The sequence below is a fragment of the Oncorhynchus nerka genome, linkage group LG10 (assembly GCF_034236695.1).
Source record: "Oncorhynchus nerka isolate Pitt River linkage group LG10, Oner_Uvic_2.0, whole genome shotgun sequence".
Classification (NCBI taxonomy): Eukaryota; Metazoa; Chordata; class Actinopteri; order Salmoniformes; family Salmonidae; genus Oncorhynchus; species Oncorhynchus nerka.
The window spans coordinates 42,875,815-42,890,757 of NC_088405.1; the positions used below are offsets into that span (position 1 = coordinate 42,875,815).

Consider the following 14,943-nt stretch of genomic DNA (forward strand, 5'->3'; position numbering starts at 1 on the left):
TCCTTCCTCATGATGCCATCTATTTTGTGAAGTGCACCAGTCCCTCCTGCTCCAAAGCACTCCCACAACATGATGCTGCCATCCCTGTGCTTCACGGTTGGGATGGTGTTCTTCAGCTTGCAAGCTTCCCCATTTTTCCTCCAAACTTAACGATGGTCATTATGGCCAAAACGTTCTATTTTTGTTTTATCAGACCAGAGGACATTTCTCCAAAAAGTACGATCTTTGTCCCCATGTGCAGTTGCAAACCGTAGTCTGGCCTTTTTTTATGGTGTTTATACTTGCTTGCTATTGTTTGTACAGATGAACGTGGTACCTTCAGGCGTTTGGAAATTGCTCCCAAGGATGAACCAGGATTGTGGAGGTCTTGGCTGATTTCTTTTGATTTTCCAATGACGTCAAGCAAAGAGGCACTGAGTTTGAAGGTAGGCCTTGAAATACATCTACAGGTTCACCTTCAATTGACTCAAATTATGTCCATTAGCCTATCAGAAGCTTCTAAAGCCATGACATTTTCTGGAATTTTCCAAGCTGTTTAAAGACACAGTCAACTTAGTGTATGTAAACTTTTGACCCACTGGAATTGGGAAACAGAGAATTATAAGTGAAATAATCTGTCTGTAAACAATTGTTGGAAAAATGACTTGTGTCATGCACAAAGTAGATGTCCCAACCGACTTGCCAAAACCTATAGCTTGTTAACAAGAAATTTGTGGAGTGGTTGAAAAACAAGTTTTAATGACTCCAACCTAAGTGTATGTAAACTTCCGAAGTCAACTGTATACTACTGGTCAAAAGTTTTGAAAACACCTACTCATTCAAGGGTTTTTCTTTATTTGATTATTTTCAACATTGTAGAATATTAGTGAAGACACCAAAACTATCAAATAACACATTCAATAATGTAGTAACCCCCCCCCAAAAGTGGTAAACAAATCAAAATGCATTTTATATTTGAGATTCTTCAAATGGCCATCCTTTGCCTTGACAGCTTTGCACACTCTTGGCATTCTCTCAACCAGCTTCAGCTGGAATGCTTTTCCAAGAGTCTTGAAGGAGTTCTCACATATGCTGAACACTTGTTGGCTGCTTTTACGTCACTCTGCGGTCCAATTCATCTCAATTTGTTTGATGTCGGGGGATTGTGGAGGCCTGATGCAGCACTCCATCACTCTCCTTCTTGGTCAAATAGCCCTTACACAGCCTGGAGGTGTGTTGGGTCATTGTCCTGTTGAAAAACAAATTTTAGTCTCTCTAAGCCCAAACCAGATGAGATGGCGTATCACTGCAGAATGCTGTGGTAAACATGCTGGTGAAGTGTGCCTTGATTTCTAAATAATTCACAGACAGTGTCACCAGCAAAGCACCCCCCACATCATAACACCACCTCCTCCATGCTTCATGGTGGGAAAAACTCAAATGCAGATCATCCGTTCACTCACACCGCGTCTCACAAAGACACGGCGGTTGGAACCAAAAATCTCCAATTTGTACTCCAGACCAAAGGCCAAATTTCTACCAGTCTAATCCATTGCTTGTGTTTCTTGGCCCAAGCAAATCTCTTCTTCTTCTTCTTCTTGGTGTCCTTTAGTAGTGGTTTCTTTGCACCATGAAGGACTGATTCACAGTCTCCTCTGAACAGTTGATGTTGAGCTGTGTCTGTTACTTGAACTCTGACTGGTAACTCATAAACTTATCCTCTGCAGCAGAGGTAACTCTGGGTCTTCCATTCCTGTGGCGGTCGTCATGAGAGCCAGTTTCATCACAGAGCTACACATGGTTTTTGCGTCTTATAGTAATGGTGGACTGTATTTTCTCTTTGCTTATTTGAGCTGTTCTTGCCATAATATGGACTTGGCATTTTACCAAATAGGGATATCTTCTGTATACCTCCCGTACCTTGTCACAACACAACTGACTGGCTCAAACATATTTTATTTTATTTAATCTTTATTTAACAAGTCAGTTAAGAACAAATTCTTATTGACAATGACGGCCTAGCAACAGTGGGTTAAATGCCTTGTTTAGGGGCAGAACGACACATTTTTACCTCGTCAGCTCGGGGATTCGATCTAGTAACCTTTCGGTTACTGTCCCAATGCTCTAACCACTGTGCTACCTGCCACCCACATTGTGGAAAGAAATTACACAAATTAACTTTTAATAAGGCACATCTGTTAATTGAAATGCATTCCAGGTGACTACCTCATGAAGATGGTTAAGAGAATGCCAAGAGTGTGCAAAGCTGTCATGAGTAAAAAAATTAATAAAAAACTGAAAAAACTTGAATGAGTAGGTGTTCCAAAACTTTTGACCCTGTAATGTGTGTCTACCGGTACTCTATGCCTATCAGTTGACTTCCCTGTAATAAATAAAAAAGCAACACAGATCCTATTTTGACGCACAAAACCATTCAAATGAAAGCCGATGGGTTTTCTACTTTTCCCAAAATATTCACATAATGACACAAACCCTGCTGTTGCAGCCATTCGATGGCAGTGGCATAGAAATATGTTCTTCAAAGAGAGGACGCAGTAATGAGACAAAGTAGCCTAAGCTACTGAAAAAGCCAAGATTAAATCATGACAGGAGCGTTTGATTCTTAAAGAACCCCCCCCCCCCCCCCCCCCATAAAAGCACCTGCCAATCAAATGCCACATGCGTTGATGCCACAAGCTATAGTATGAAGATGTAATTGACAACGATTAAAATAGAAAGAAATACATGCAACATGCCCATATGTTGGTCATAGGGACGTGGATCAGAAAACCAGTCAGTATCTGCAGCGCGACACATCTCCTTTGCATAGAGTTTATCAGGCTGTTGATTGTGGTCTGTGGAATGTTGTCACACTCTTATTTAATGGCTGTGCGAAGTTGCTGGATCTTGGTGGGACCTGGAACACGCTGCCGTACACATCAATCCAGAGCATCCCAAACATGCTCAACTGGTGACATGCCTGGCGAGTATGCAGGCCATGGAAGAACTGGGACATTTTCAGCTTCCAGTAATTGTGTACAGATCCTTGCGACATGGGGCCGTGCATGAACATGCTGAAACATGAGGTGATGGCAGCAGATGAATGGTCTGCCATCTGCCCTGTACAGTTGAAACCGGGATTCATTTGTGAAGAGCACACTTCTCCAGCATGCCAGTGGCCATCGAAAGTGAGAATTTGCCAATTGAATTCAGTTACGAAGTCGAACTGCAGTCAGGTCAAAATGACGAGCACGCAGATGAGCTTCTCCGAGATGGTTTTTGATAGTTTGGGCAAAAATTATTTGGCTGTGCAAACACACAGTTTCATCAGGGTGGCTGGTCTCAGATGATCGAGCAGGTGAAGAAGCCGGATGTGGAGGTCCTGGGCTGGCATGGTTATACTTGGTCTGCGGTTGTGAGGCCGGGTTGGACGTACTGCCAAATTCTCTAAAACAACGGAGGTGGCTTATGGTAGAGAAATTAACATTAAATGATCTGGCAACAGCTCTGGTGGACATCGGTGGCATTATGTTGAGTAACAAAACTGCATATTTTAGAGTGGCCTTTTATTGTCTCCAGAACAGCGTGCACCTGTGGAATGATTATACGGTTGAATCAGCTTCTTGATATGCCACACCTGTCAGGTGGATGGATTATCTTGGCAAAAGAGAAATGCTCACTAACAGGGATACACACATTTGTGCCCCAGATTTGATTGAAATAAGATTTTTGTGCATATGAAACATTTCTGGGATCTTTTATTTCACGGGACTAACACTTCGTATGTCACGTTTATATTTTCGTTCAGTGTGAATGGATGTAAAAAATAATAATAAAATAAAAAATGACTTCGTTGACTTACTGTGTGACGTGAAGAAGAAAAAAAATGACAGAAGCCCAGTTTATTAGTGGTGGTGAGTTAAGACAATCAGAAATCAGACATCCCCAAATGGGCACTTTCCTACATTTGCCGTCCAGGTACTTGTGTGAGCGCTCAGGCGCGCACACTGCGTAAAATTTACCAGGAAAGAGAAACAAGACACACGCTCATTGCTCCCATAAATGTAGGAAACAACATTTCTACTCCGAGAATGAGAACTATAAATGAATGACAGGGTTTATCAATAAATTGTCTGTTTTACAAATGGTAGGCTACCACATGGGCATTCATAAAAGTGCTTTGCGGGCCAACACAGTATAGTCTAGGATACTATTCTACTTAAGAGGGGCGGCAATTTTATTTTACTCGCATAGGGCGGTATATTGGCCAGGACCGGGCAGATATGAGGATTGGCACATTGTCCATTTGACATAACATTACCGCATTACAGGCCTCAGAGCCAGAACAACCTTGTCGACTGCTTTAAAAAAAAAGATGTATTTATTTATTTACTAGCAAGCAATGAAAACGTGCATTGTATTAAAGAAAGTCGACAAATCAAAACACTTTTTATTGAAGTGTCATAGTCTATAGTGTTCTAAAGCTGCTTGAGCATCCAAAGGACAGTTAAAAAGAGGAGGATGTAGACCGTTTAATGGATAGACTAAGTTAGCAAAACAATTTATTATAGTCATTAGTAAACACCCCCACTATTAGGCAAAGTTTAGCTACACGACAATAGATTTTTCTAATTATTTTATTTATTTTAAATTTTACCCCTTTTCGTGGTATCCAATTGCTAGTAGCTACTATCTTGTCTCATCGCTACAACTCCCGTACGGGCTCAGGAGAGAAGATACACAACCCAACCAAGCCGCACTGCTTCTTAACACAGCGCGCATCCAACCCGGAAGCCAGCCGCACCAATGTGTCGGAGGAAACACTGTGCACCTGGCAACCTTGGTTAGCGTGCACTGCGCCCGACCCGCCACAGGAGTCGCTGCGCGATGAGACAAGGATATCCCTACCGGCCAAACCCTCCCGAACCCGGACGACGCTATGCCAATTGTGCGACGGACCTCCCGGTGGCGGCCGGTTACGACAGAGCCTGGGCGCGTACCCAGAGTGCAGTGCAGTGCCCTTAACCACTGCGCCACCCGGGAGGCCCACGACAATAGAGTTAATACGATTTTTTTAAATCCGAAAAATGAATGTAGGCCTATTTCGACGGTTGTGGATAAAGAAGGTTATAACAAAATAACCGTCAAAACCGTTGAAACGGTTTTACACGGTTATTAAATGATCGTCACAGCCCTAACTGCCATGAACCTCTGCTTGGTGGAAACCATTGATAGAAGCATAATTGAGTTTGCAAACAATCAATTTGTGGACGTTGACAGCAGACAGAGTATTGACCATCAGAGAGGTTCAATCCCTCTGGAGTGTGTGTGTGTGGAACCAGTGGGCCCCGCCTTCAACATGCTTTAATGTGGTTCACGTTTAATTGGCCCCCTCTGCCCCTGTGACCACGTCCACTAAGAATCACACACACACACACACACACACACATTTCCTTTGGTGTCTGCAGTAGAGAATGAGAGGAGTCTAATAATTGAAACATGTTTAATAATTCAGACTAAAACTCTCCAGCACAAATCACCCTAATGAAATATTCATTACTACACAGACTCCCAGTCTGAACACACGATAACGGCTAGAGTTTGTGTGTGTTCGTGCGATCGTCAGACCTGGGTCCAAATCATAGACTTAGTTAGACGACAAATCTTTGTAACTGTCCCATTATGGCATCTGTGGGCATGAGCAGCACAATTGAGGCCATCTCCATTATAAAGTAGTTCATTTTCTTCTTCTTCTACTACTACTACTGAATTGGTAAACAAACTGAAAGGGTGCATACTGCCACCTGGAGTCTGTTGTTTGAACAGGTATAAAGCCAAGGTTGGCAATTTAAACCACCTGCGGTAATGTAATGTTTGCTCACAAGTATAATTCTTTGGCTGATCCCTGCTGATGAGCTGGATGGAATTGTGTGATCCTTCATTAACCCATAGGAAGTTCCACCCAGAAGACTACTTTAAAAAGTCCTCAATGGCAATGTCCATGCAAAAATGTATTATTTCCAAGGAGTGATGTCCATCTATCTCTAGGATCCAAATACTTGATCTGTGTCTGATTGAGCTTGCCTGTTGCAATGGAACTAATATAAAAGTTCAAATAATGCAGACCCCACCCTCCTGGCCCTCTCGACAGGCTAGAGCAAATGCTTAAAGTATTTGAAAGACTTCAAATAATAATTTAACCCAGGTCAGGTGTACGTGTGTGCATGCCCGTGTACCTGTAGTTGGACCCTCGTGTGCGTAGTTTGCTGTAGCTGAGGCCAGCCAGGAATGCGATGACTTGGATGGTTTTACCCAGACCCATCTCATCCCCCAGGATTCCCCCTGCCTGCTGGCAGTGTAGCTCCCACAGCCACCTTACACCTGTCTGCTGGTACCTGGAACACACGCACACACAGAAAGAGACAAAAGACACACATACGTGCGCACACAGCTGTTAATATACACACACACACACAAAAACATCCCCGTCTGTCAAAAATCCACCCCTGCCCAAACACAAAGAGCATAGTGTATGTGGTGGTAAATGAATCGTTAGGTCATTGTCAGTAACGATTCCAGATAAAGAGACCGAAAGTGTAGAGACTGATCAGCTGTGAGCCACTTTTTTACTCAACTCAGACTCAAGTTACTCAACTGAATACAGTCAAAAACAATCTGCCTGCTTTGAGTTCAATACGCTTCACTTATACTTACAATGATGTTCTGTGGTGATGATAAAACCAATCTAAAACTGAATGTGCTTTTTTTTATAAACTGGTCCACACACACAACTTATTATAATCATACTTTATGTATATGATCATTTACACTATCAGAGTTCATATTCAACAGGTATCAACATAAACATTAGTCATAAACATTACAAAATACAGTGGCAATTGGGAAAAGCTGTTACTTTGTTTGTTACTTACTTGAAGAGTTTATTCCAGAGGAATCCAGGCACTTTGAATCCTTCATCAAACTCAGCATCACTCTGGTCACTCTCCTCCTCTCCTCTCTCTCTCTTCTCCTCCCTCTCTCTCAGCCGCAGCCGCCTCCACCGCCTGTAAAAAGAGAAAACAGTCATCACTACTGTCATCCTCTCCCTTTCCTCTTCCTCCTCCTACAGGGGAGCAGGTGCTACTGTCACATAAGTCACTATAGCCCCGCCACCCCCTTCTACACACTCTTGTATTGACTCAGCAAAATCTCCCTCAGCAATCTCCCCAAGGCCCAACAGTCCCATCTGGATCTCTCCCCCTACAACACTTAGGCCCACAACACAAAGTGTCTCAGAGTAGGACTGCCGATCGAGGATCAGGTCCCACCTCTAATTTCATTACACTGATCGTAGATCAGCACACCTACTATGAGACGCTTTATGAATATGGGCCCAGACCCTTATGTGCATCTGAGCAGCAGAGATGTCCCATGCTGAAACAAGACCACTAAACATTTGCGGCCCGAACCTTGCTCTTTAAAACCCAAAGGGATGTGTGAGTAATTGGTGTAATCACTATCAGTTAGCATAGGGAATTCTTAAGCCGTTTTAAGGAGGGCAATCTAAGGCAGTTGAATTTATATATATATATATATTTACATGGTCTTTTCTGACATTCTTGAACATATAGAGAGAAAAGGTGATAAGGTGATAGTGAGGAAAGATAGAGGCTGTGTCAAAGCGCAGTAGGCCGGATTCAAACCTATGCCGGCATAGATGTGTGCCGGAGGCTACGGGATTACCACTAGACCAGCCAGGACACGTGTATTTTTAATAGACTAGCTGCATAGAGCGAGAGGGCAGTTAGTGGCAGAGTCGTCACACAGCAAATGAAGATTGATACAGACAATTAGTGGAGTGGGTTCCCTAGGAAAGGTGTGAGAGGGAGAGGACCGGAATCCATCTTCATTTGGTCCTGGTCCTGTCACTAAGGCTGGGAGACTGCTGCTCTTTGCTGGCCTGCTGAGACCAGCCACACTAATTAAGTCAAGGCATCGGCTCAGTTTATTACGCTTTTCTCTCTACACACTTCCCTTCCTCTCTCTCCTTTCCTTCTTTTTCTCCCCCTGTCCCTCTCTTGTCCTTTCTCACTCCATTCCCATCCCTCTCGCTCTTCTTAACCGCTCTCTCAGCCTCCTCTCCTGAGTCATTCCACCTCAAAAAGCACAAGAAAGAGGATTTCGAAACCCACCAATTTAGATTGTACTGAAATCGTTTCTGTAGTTAGAAACGGATAAGATAAGCATTCCTGAAACATTATTTTGTTGAAATATAATTTGATCTGACAAATTAAGCTATTTGATTGCACCCAAATTGTCAATTTAAATTGATAGGATTCATATAGTCAATGAATGTGATAATTCTTCCTAACAATGAGTAAGGGGAATCTAATGAAACAATTGTCAAGAGCCACCTACGAACCACCCACAGCCCACGCCAATCCCACTCCATCAACCAGTATACCATCAGCTTTGACACGCTGCTGCTTGGAGTATTACTTCTTCATCTTTTATAACGTATTCTCTGGGAATTTGGTGCTGTTCCCCTGTTTAGAGAAATTAGCCAATGAAGCCGCTTGCATCAGTGTGTTCCACAAGTACTCGGTTTAAACAAAATTGTGGAAGGAGCTGTGTTTTTAGCAGCCTCTGGTACATACTAATGCTTTGATTCCATCTGAAATACACACCAAAGTTATTGAATACTTTATCGAGTTTATCTCTCAGATTGGAAACATTTGTGGTATTGTGTAAGACATGATTTTACAAATTAAATTTAAATTACTAAATTAAATTACTGAGAATGTATGAATTCAATCTATTGTATAAACTGCCTTAATTTTGCTGGACCCCAGGAAGCTGCCTTGGCAGCAGCTAATGGGGATCCATAATAAATACAAATAGGTAGTCATTTTGAATATCGTCTAGGTCTATATGACCAGGACTATTTTCTAATTAAGAGAATATTACACCTTTAACCGGTCTTCTCTTGACATTAAAGTCTTATTTAATATATGAAATGCCACAATGTTTGTTCAAATTGAAAAATAAATTCAAGGTAAATTTTTAAAATAAAAGGGCTTTACATACACATCTTAAAAAAGGTCCAATGCAGCTGTTTTTTTTTATTTATCTCAATATGAAATCATTTCATGGGTAACAATTAAGTACCTTACTGTGATTGTTCTCAATTAAAATGGTTGAAAAGAAAATTAGCTTCTTACTGGGCTCCCAAGTGGCGCAGCGTTCTAACGCACTGTATCTCAGTGCTAGAGGCGTCACTACAGACCCTGGTTCGATATCAGGCTGTATCACAACCGGCTGTGATGGGGAGTCCCATAGGGCGGCACACAATTGGCCCAGCGTCGTCCGAGCAAGGGTTTGGCCGGGATAGGCCGTCATTGTAAATAAGAATTTGTTCTTCGCTGACTTGCATGGTTAAATAAAGGTTAAATAAAAAAATAAAATAAAAATCTAGGCAAAGAGCAATTTCTCAAGCAAGAATTTCGCTAGGACTGTCGGGGAGTAGTCTGAGTGGGGAGGGGAAACTGAAATCTAGCTGTTATTGGCAGAGAGGTTTAGAATTATTTCTTATTGGTCTATTAACTCATTTACGGGGCAGGCCAAAACTCCATCCCACCAAAACATGCTGAAAATTCAGGCAGTCTTTTCAAACAGCGCTTACACTAAAAGGGCTATCATCATTTTCACAATACTATTCCACCTTCATAGTGACGAAATGTATATCAAACACAGGCAAAATCATGTTTGACTGCATCTTTAAAGTAAAATTATCATTAAGTAGGGCCCTATAAAATCAGTTATATTTTTTGCCTAATTCCATTTTCAGTTTTTGGGTGTAGAAACCTTTTAATTGAAGTGTGCACCTAACAAGAAACCTTTTTTTAGATGTGTTTTTGTAGCGCACATGTGATGGTAGAGTTAATACCCACTGGATTAACGAAAAGAATCATTAAATTGTGCCAGATAAGCAAAGGCTACTTTGTAGTTCACATTTAATTGAGATTTTTTTTGACCAGAATAATGTTTTCATTAGCATCAACACTAAAAGCTACACAAAGTTGTTGAGACACACACACATGGGGCCACTCTCGTTGCCTCTTCAGAAAGTTGCAGGAAATACGGATCACTGATGCATTCTGTTCATGTCTTATGATAAACTTGGGATAATTCATTTAATACATTTAGTTGATTCCCTACTAAGGTTAGGGCTGGGTGATATGGCCAAAATATTATGTCACCGTATTTTTTAAATATATTTTTTTACAGTATGACGTATTTTATGTTTATTTTTATAATAAAAGTTCTAAATGTGCTTTATGAGTAGTGCGTGACATACATTCTAAGTGATATCAATGGGTCTTTCTCCATTCTGATTGTTTTATAGCGTTCAATTCAACTTCAACCCACAAAAGTCATAATTTTCATCAATTCCTGCATTTGAGATAATTTCCACACTGCCACATAAAGCTGCACGATATGGGCAAGTAATCTGGGCCTTATTTTTAACCAAATGTTGCAATTTGTCTTGCAATTTAGAGCAAAACACTTGGGTTAACTGTTGGAATCATGGGAATAGAATGTCTATTCTAATTATATAGTTAGAATATAATAGTGGGCACTTTTAATACAGTGTTGTTTGAAATTACAATGAATGAAAATGCCAGGGAGGAGTTATTGTGACAGGTTAGGATAGCTGTTTCTTAGGGAACCCTATAATCTTTGGCTACATTGAATGTTCTCTCTTAGCAACTTCATGTAGCTAAAATATTCTTCCTTTGCGTTTACCTCTTTAATTTAAAAGACACTGTTGCACAAACATGCTGATTTAGGTCTACACAATCATTGGTATTATTAGGCAGTATAGCTAAGTACGCTTGCTCTTACTCAGTACATGTATTAGCTAACTAGAGATTAGCATTAGCGGCTAACAAGATATAGGAACAACTTGCTAAGAAAAGACAAACTAGCTGTTTGCAGATGTAAGAAACAAGCTAACAGTGTAATTATAGAATGCTAGTAGATTTATATTAAGAAGCAACTGCATCGTTGTCATCAACAGTGTTGCATATGCTCCACTGACCACGCAGACCGAACGCAAGTGTCTCGTGTAGTGATGGGTCTTTTGAGAACGAGTCGACTCTAAGAGCCGGCTTGTATATCAGAAGAGCCGAATCTACTTATAAAAAATATATATATATGAATAATCAAAAGATTTAAATGAATAGAAATAACTAATTCAAAGAACGAAAAAAATAAAAAATAAAATAATAATAATTATATAGGCTTAAATGCTCAAGCGCACACACATTCGTTCTGACTGTCTTGTTCTGACTGTCTGCTCAGACTAACAGCCTCACCTGTTGTTCCTGTCAATCAGACACTCAGTGTCAACCAATGAACCAAAGATGCGTGAGGGAGGGCCGAGCCAACTCACTCACAGTCACACACTTAGCAGCTGAGGAGAGGAAGGACAGCTGTGAAAAGAGCTGGAAAATGAGTTGGAAGCAAAGTAGCATTTGGGTGCATTTCATTAATGTAGACAATGTTAGAGCACAGTGTAGAATTTGTCAAAACAAGATCTCATATAAAGCCGGTTCTACGCACAACCTACACCAGCAGATGCGAACTGTGCACCCAACTGTGAAGCATCGAGAAACTAGCGGGCCTGCTAGTGATAGTGGTGGAGCCAGCAACTCCACACGTGGAGATGTATCCACTCAGTCAAGTAGGCCTACTCCGCGACCCACAGCAACGCAGTCTTCTATGGACCAGTTTATACCAAAGTCTATGTCTGAGGCAAAACTAGGCCAAATTGATATTACACTGGCTAAAATTATTGACACCGATTAGCAGCCATTTTTGATCATGGAGGACAGAGGTTTTAGAAATGATAGCAATAGTCCAATGTACACAATTCCAAGCAGGAAACCCTTTCAAAATCAATTATTCCACAACTGTACGAGAGCACACAGGCTTCAGTACGGGAAAGAGTCCAAATATCTACTGCAGATATCCCTTAGCAGATGCCATAATGGAGGTACGATACTATTTGGAGGAGCCACTACTCCAAAGGACTGCAGATCCTCTGAGCTGGTGGAAGAACAAGGCCTCTGTCTGCCCAAGGCTTACTAAAATCATGACAGGGTGACTCTGCATAGTGGCCACATCCGTTCCCTCAGAGGGTCTTCTCGAAAACGGGACAAATAATTACTGAGAGAAGAAACTGAATCAGCCCCTCGAAAGTGAGGCAGCTTGCATTTCTGAATGCAAATCTCTCAAAAGCAAAATATGGTCAGCATTGCTGTGTGCTGCTGGTTATAACATGGCAATAAAGAAGAGAGAGAAAAGAGGGACCAGTTTAATGTTTAAAGTGGGATGCTGCAGTTTTGCACCTTATTTATTTTTCTTTGATATGGTGCAATATTCTATTATTATGCTGTTCAGATTCTATTCATTTTGAATGGTTAGATTTATATGCACTTTGTTTATATACAGTAAAAAAATTATACTTTAAATGCAAATGTTTAATAGCATTATTTTTAGCAACGAACCAATGCATGTTTAAATAAATTGTGGTTAAGGTAGAGTTTGATTTCATTTAATAATATAATTAGAATTGTTTTAAAATCGTCACAAACTGTTTGACTTGAAAAAATACAAAACATTATTTTTTTAAAGAGCCGTTTGGGAGCCAAAAGAGCCGGCACATTTTGGTGAGCCGGCTCACTGAACAGAGCCGGAATGCCCATCACTAGTCTTGTGGTTGAGGAACATCAAATGCGCTCCTTGAGTGACAGGGGGCGTGGCTAGGTCTGAGTGGAAAGCGGCATAGAGATGACCCAAGTAGCGAAGTAAACTGTAAAAGAATGGACGTTACACACTGCCTATCACATTTAACAAACCAAACAGTCAAATACCGGTATAGGAGGTAAAGTAAAAAACACAAACCTGTCCGTGCATCAATACCGGTATACCGCCCAGCCCTAACTAAGGTCAAAACATTTTTTTGTTTGTTTGTTTTATTCCTTTTTAATGCCTGGATTCCGTAAGGGCCCTAATTATCATGGACCTGAATGAGTCTCTCCACTACTTATTGCTGCAGTGATGATTCACTGTCGTCATCGAATATTTTCATAATTTATCTGCAGATAATTGCAAAAAGGTAGGCCTAACAGTAGCCTATGCAAATTAGGGAGCCAAATGAGTGGCTCTCCTCTCTAAATAGCCTAGTTAATATTAAGTGGAAAAAGTAGCCGGTTGAAAACGAGTAAGTAACCGGTTGATTAGCCGCAGCCGGCACGAATGGAAAACAGTGCTTCCATTATTTACCAGAAATTAGTGTGAAAGTACAAAGTTTCTCCCACTAGATGCTGCTGTTCCTGATACTTTTACCCATTTTGCTGTGTTTATTAAATGGATATAACATTTTCTTAGCAACTTTAAGTTGAAAAAAATATATATATTTTGCTGATGGTGAAAATAAATTGTGCCGTCATCCTCACAATTCAACCCAGTCCTCTATGAAAGCAATTCAGTTTGTCCTTCTCTTAGGCTAAATTTGTGTCCAGGAAAACAGCCCCTCTGTGTGTGGTTTATTCCCTTTAAAAAAAGGTATGGATTAGTTAGACCAACAGCAGTTAATGGTTTCAATGTTATGTTATCTAATGGTCTTCAAAGAGTTAAAGTCCCAAACACTGTATACACTATATAGTTTTCTGCAAGGGTAATTGTATTTGGCTGGGTGTAAAGGGAAATGTCACTAAATCACACTACATATAGAGATGTTTTCTAATAATTGTGTTGAAAAACATACAACTGCCATGCAATGGTTTATAATTGTATTATTTTATTAGGACTCTCACAACATTTTAGAGACACTAGCCCATTTCGCCATTCAAAGTTTTGGGCTTGTAGAAAAAGCCTTCATATGAACTGCCATTTGGACTATTTAAGGAGAGTTGGGTTGAAGCATTAGGTTGCTCAGAAAAGGACAAACTGAATTGCTTTCATAGAGGACTGGCTTGACCACACAATTTATTTTCATCATGAGCAAAAGCTATTGGTTTTCTACCCAAAGTTGCAAAGAAAATGTTACGATCCACTTAATAAACACAAGAGACCAGAAACATTGATAAAAGGGTGTGCTGGCAGCAGCAGGAAAAGCGGCATCTAGTGGGAAAAACCTGGTACTTAAACACTAAATTATGGTAAATAATGCAAGTGACTTCAATGGCTAATTTCTCTAAATGGGGGGGAATAACAACCAGATTCACAGGAAATACATCACAAGGGATGAAGAAGCAATACTGCGAACCACATCTATAAACTACACTGAACAAAAATACAAATGACACGTAAAGTGTTGGTCCCATGTTTCATGAGCTGAAATAACAGATCCCAACAATGTTCAATACGCACAGAAAGCTTATTGCTCAAAAATGTTGAGCACACATTTGTTTACATCCCTTGTTGATGAGCATTTCTCCTTTGCCGAGATAATCCATCCACCTGACTGCGGTGGCATATCAAGAAGCTGAATAAACAGCATGGTCATTACACATGTGCACCTTGTGCTAGTGACAATAAAAGGCCACCCTAAAATGCGCAGTTATGTCACACAACGCCACAGACGACTAAAGTTGAGGGCGCGTGCAATTGGCATGCTGACTACAGGAATGTCCTCCAGAGCTGTTGCCAGAGAACGTAATATTAATTTCTCTCCCAAAGTTATTTTAGAGAATTTGGCAGTACGTCCAACTGGCCACACAACCACAGACCAAGTGTATGGAATCGTGTGGGCGAGCGGTTTGCGGATGTCAATGTTGTGAACAGAGTGCCCCATGGTGGCGGTGGGGTTATGGTATGGGCAGGCATAAGCTACGAACAACAAACACAATTGCTTTTTATTGATGGCAATTTGAATGCACAGAGATACAAGGATCT

The 14,943-nt window shown here is 40.9% G+C and overlaps 1 protein-coding gene across 3 annotated transcripts in view; it reads right to left on the reverse strand.

Annotated features, from left to right (window-relative positions):
- Positions 1-14,943, reverse strand: part of ercc6 (excision repair cross-complementation group 6) — a 62,525-nt gene that overhangs the window by 20,965 nt on the left and 26,617 nt on the right. For all 3 annotated transcript variants that reach the window (XM_065023402.1, XM_065023404.1, XM_065023405.1), the window contains 2 exons: positions 6,912-7,043; positions 6,216-6,374 (listed from right to left, as the gene is read on the reverse strand). In XM_065023402.1, coding sequence (XP_064879474.1) covers positions 6,216-6,374; positions 6,912-7,043 — 291 coding nt within the window. The remainder of the gene's footprint in view (positions 1-6,215; positions 6,375-6,911; positions 7,044-14,943) is intronic.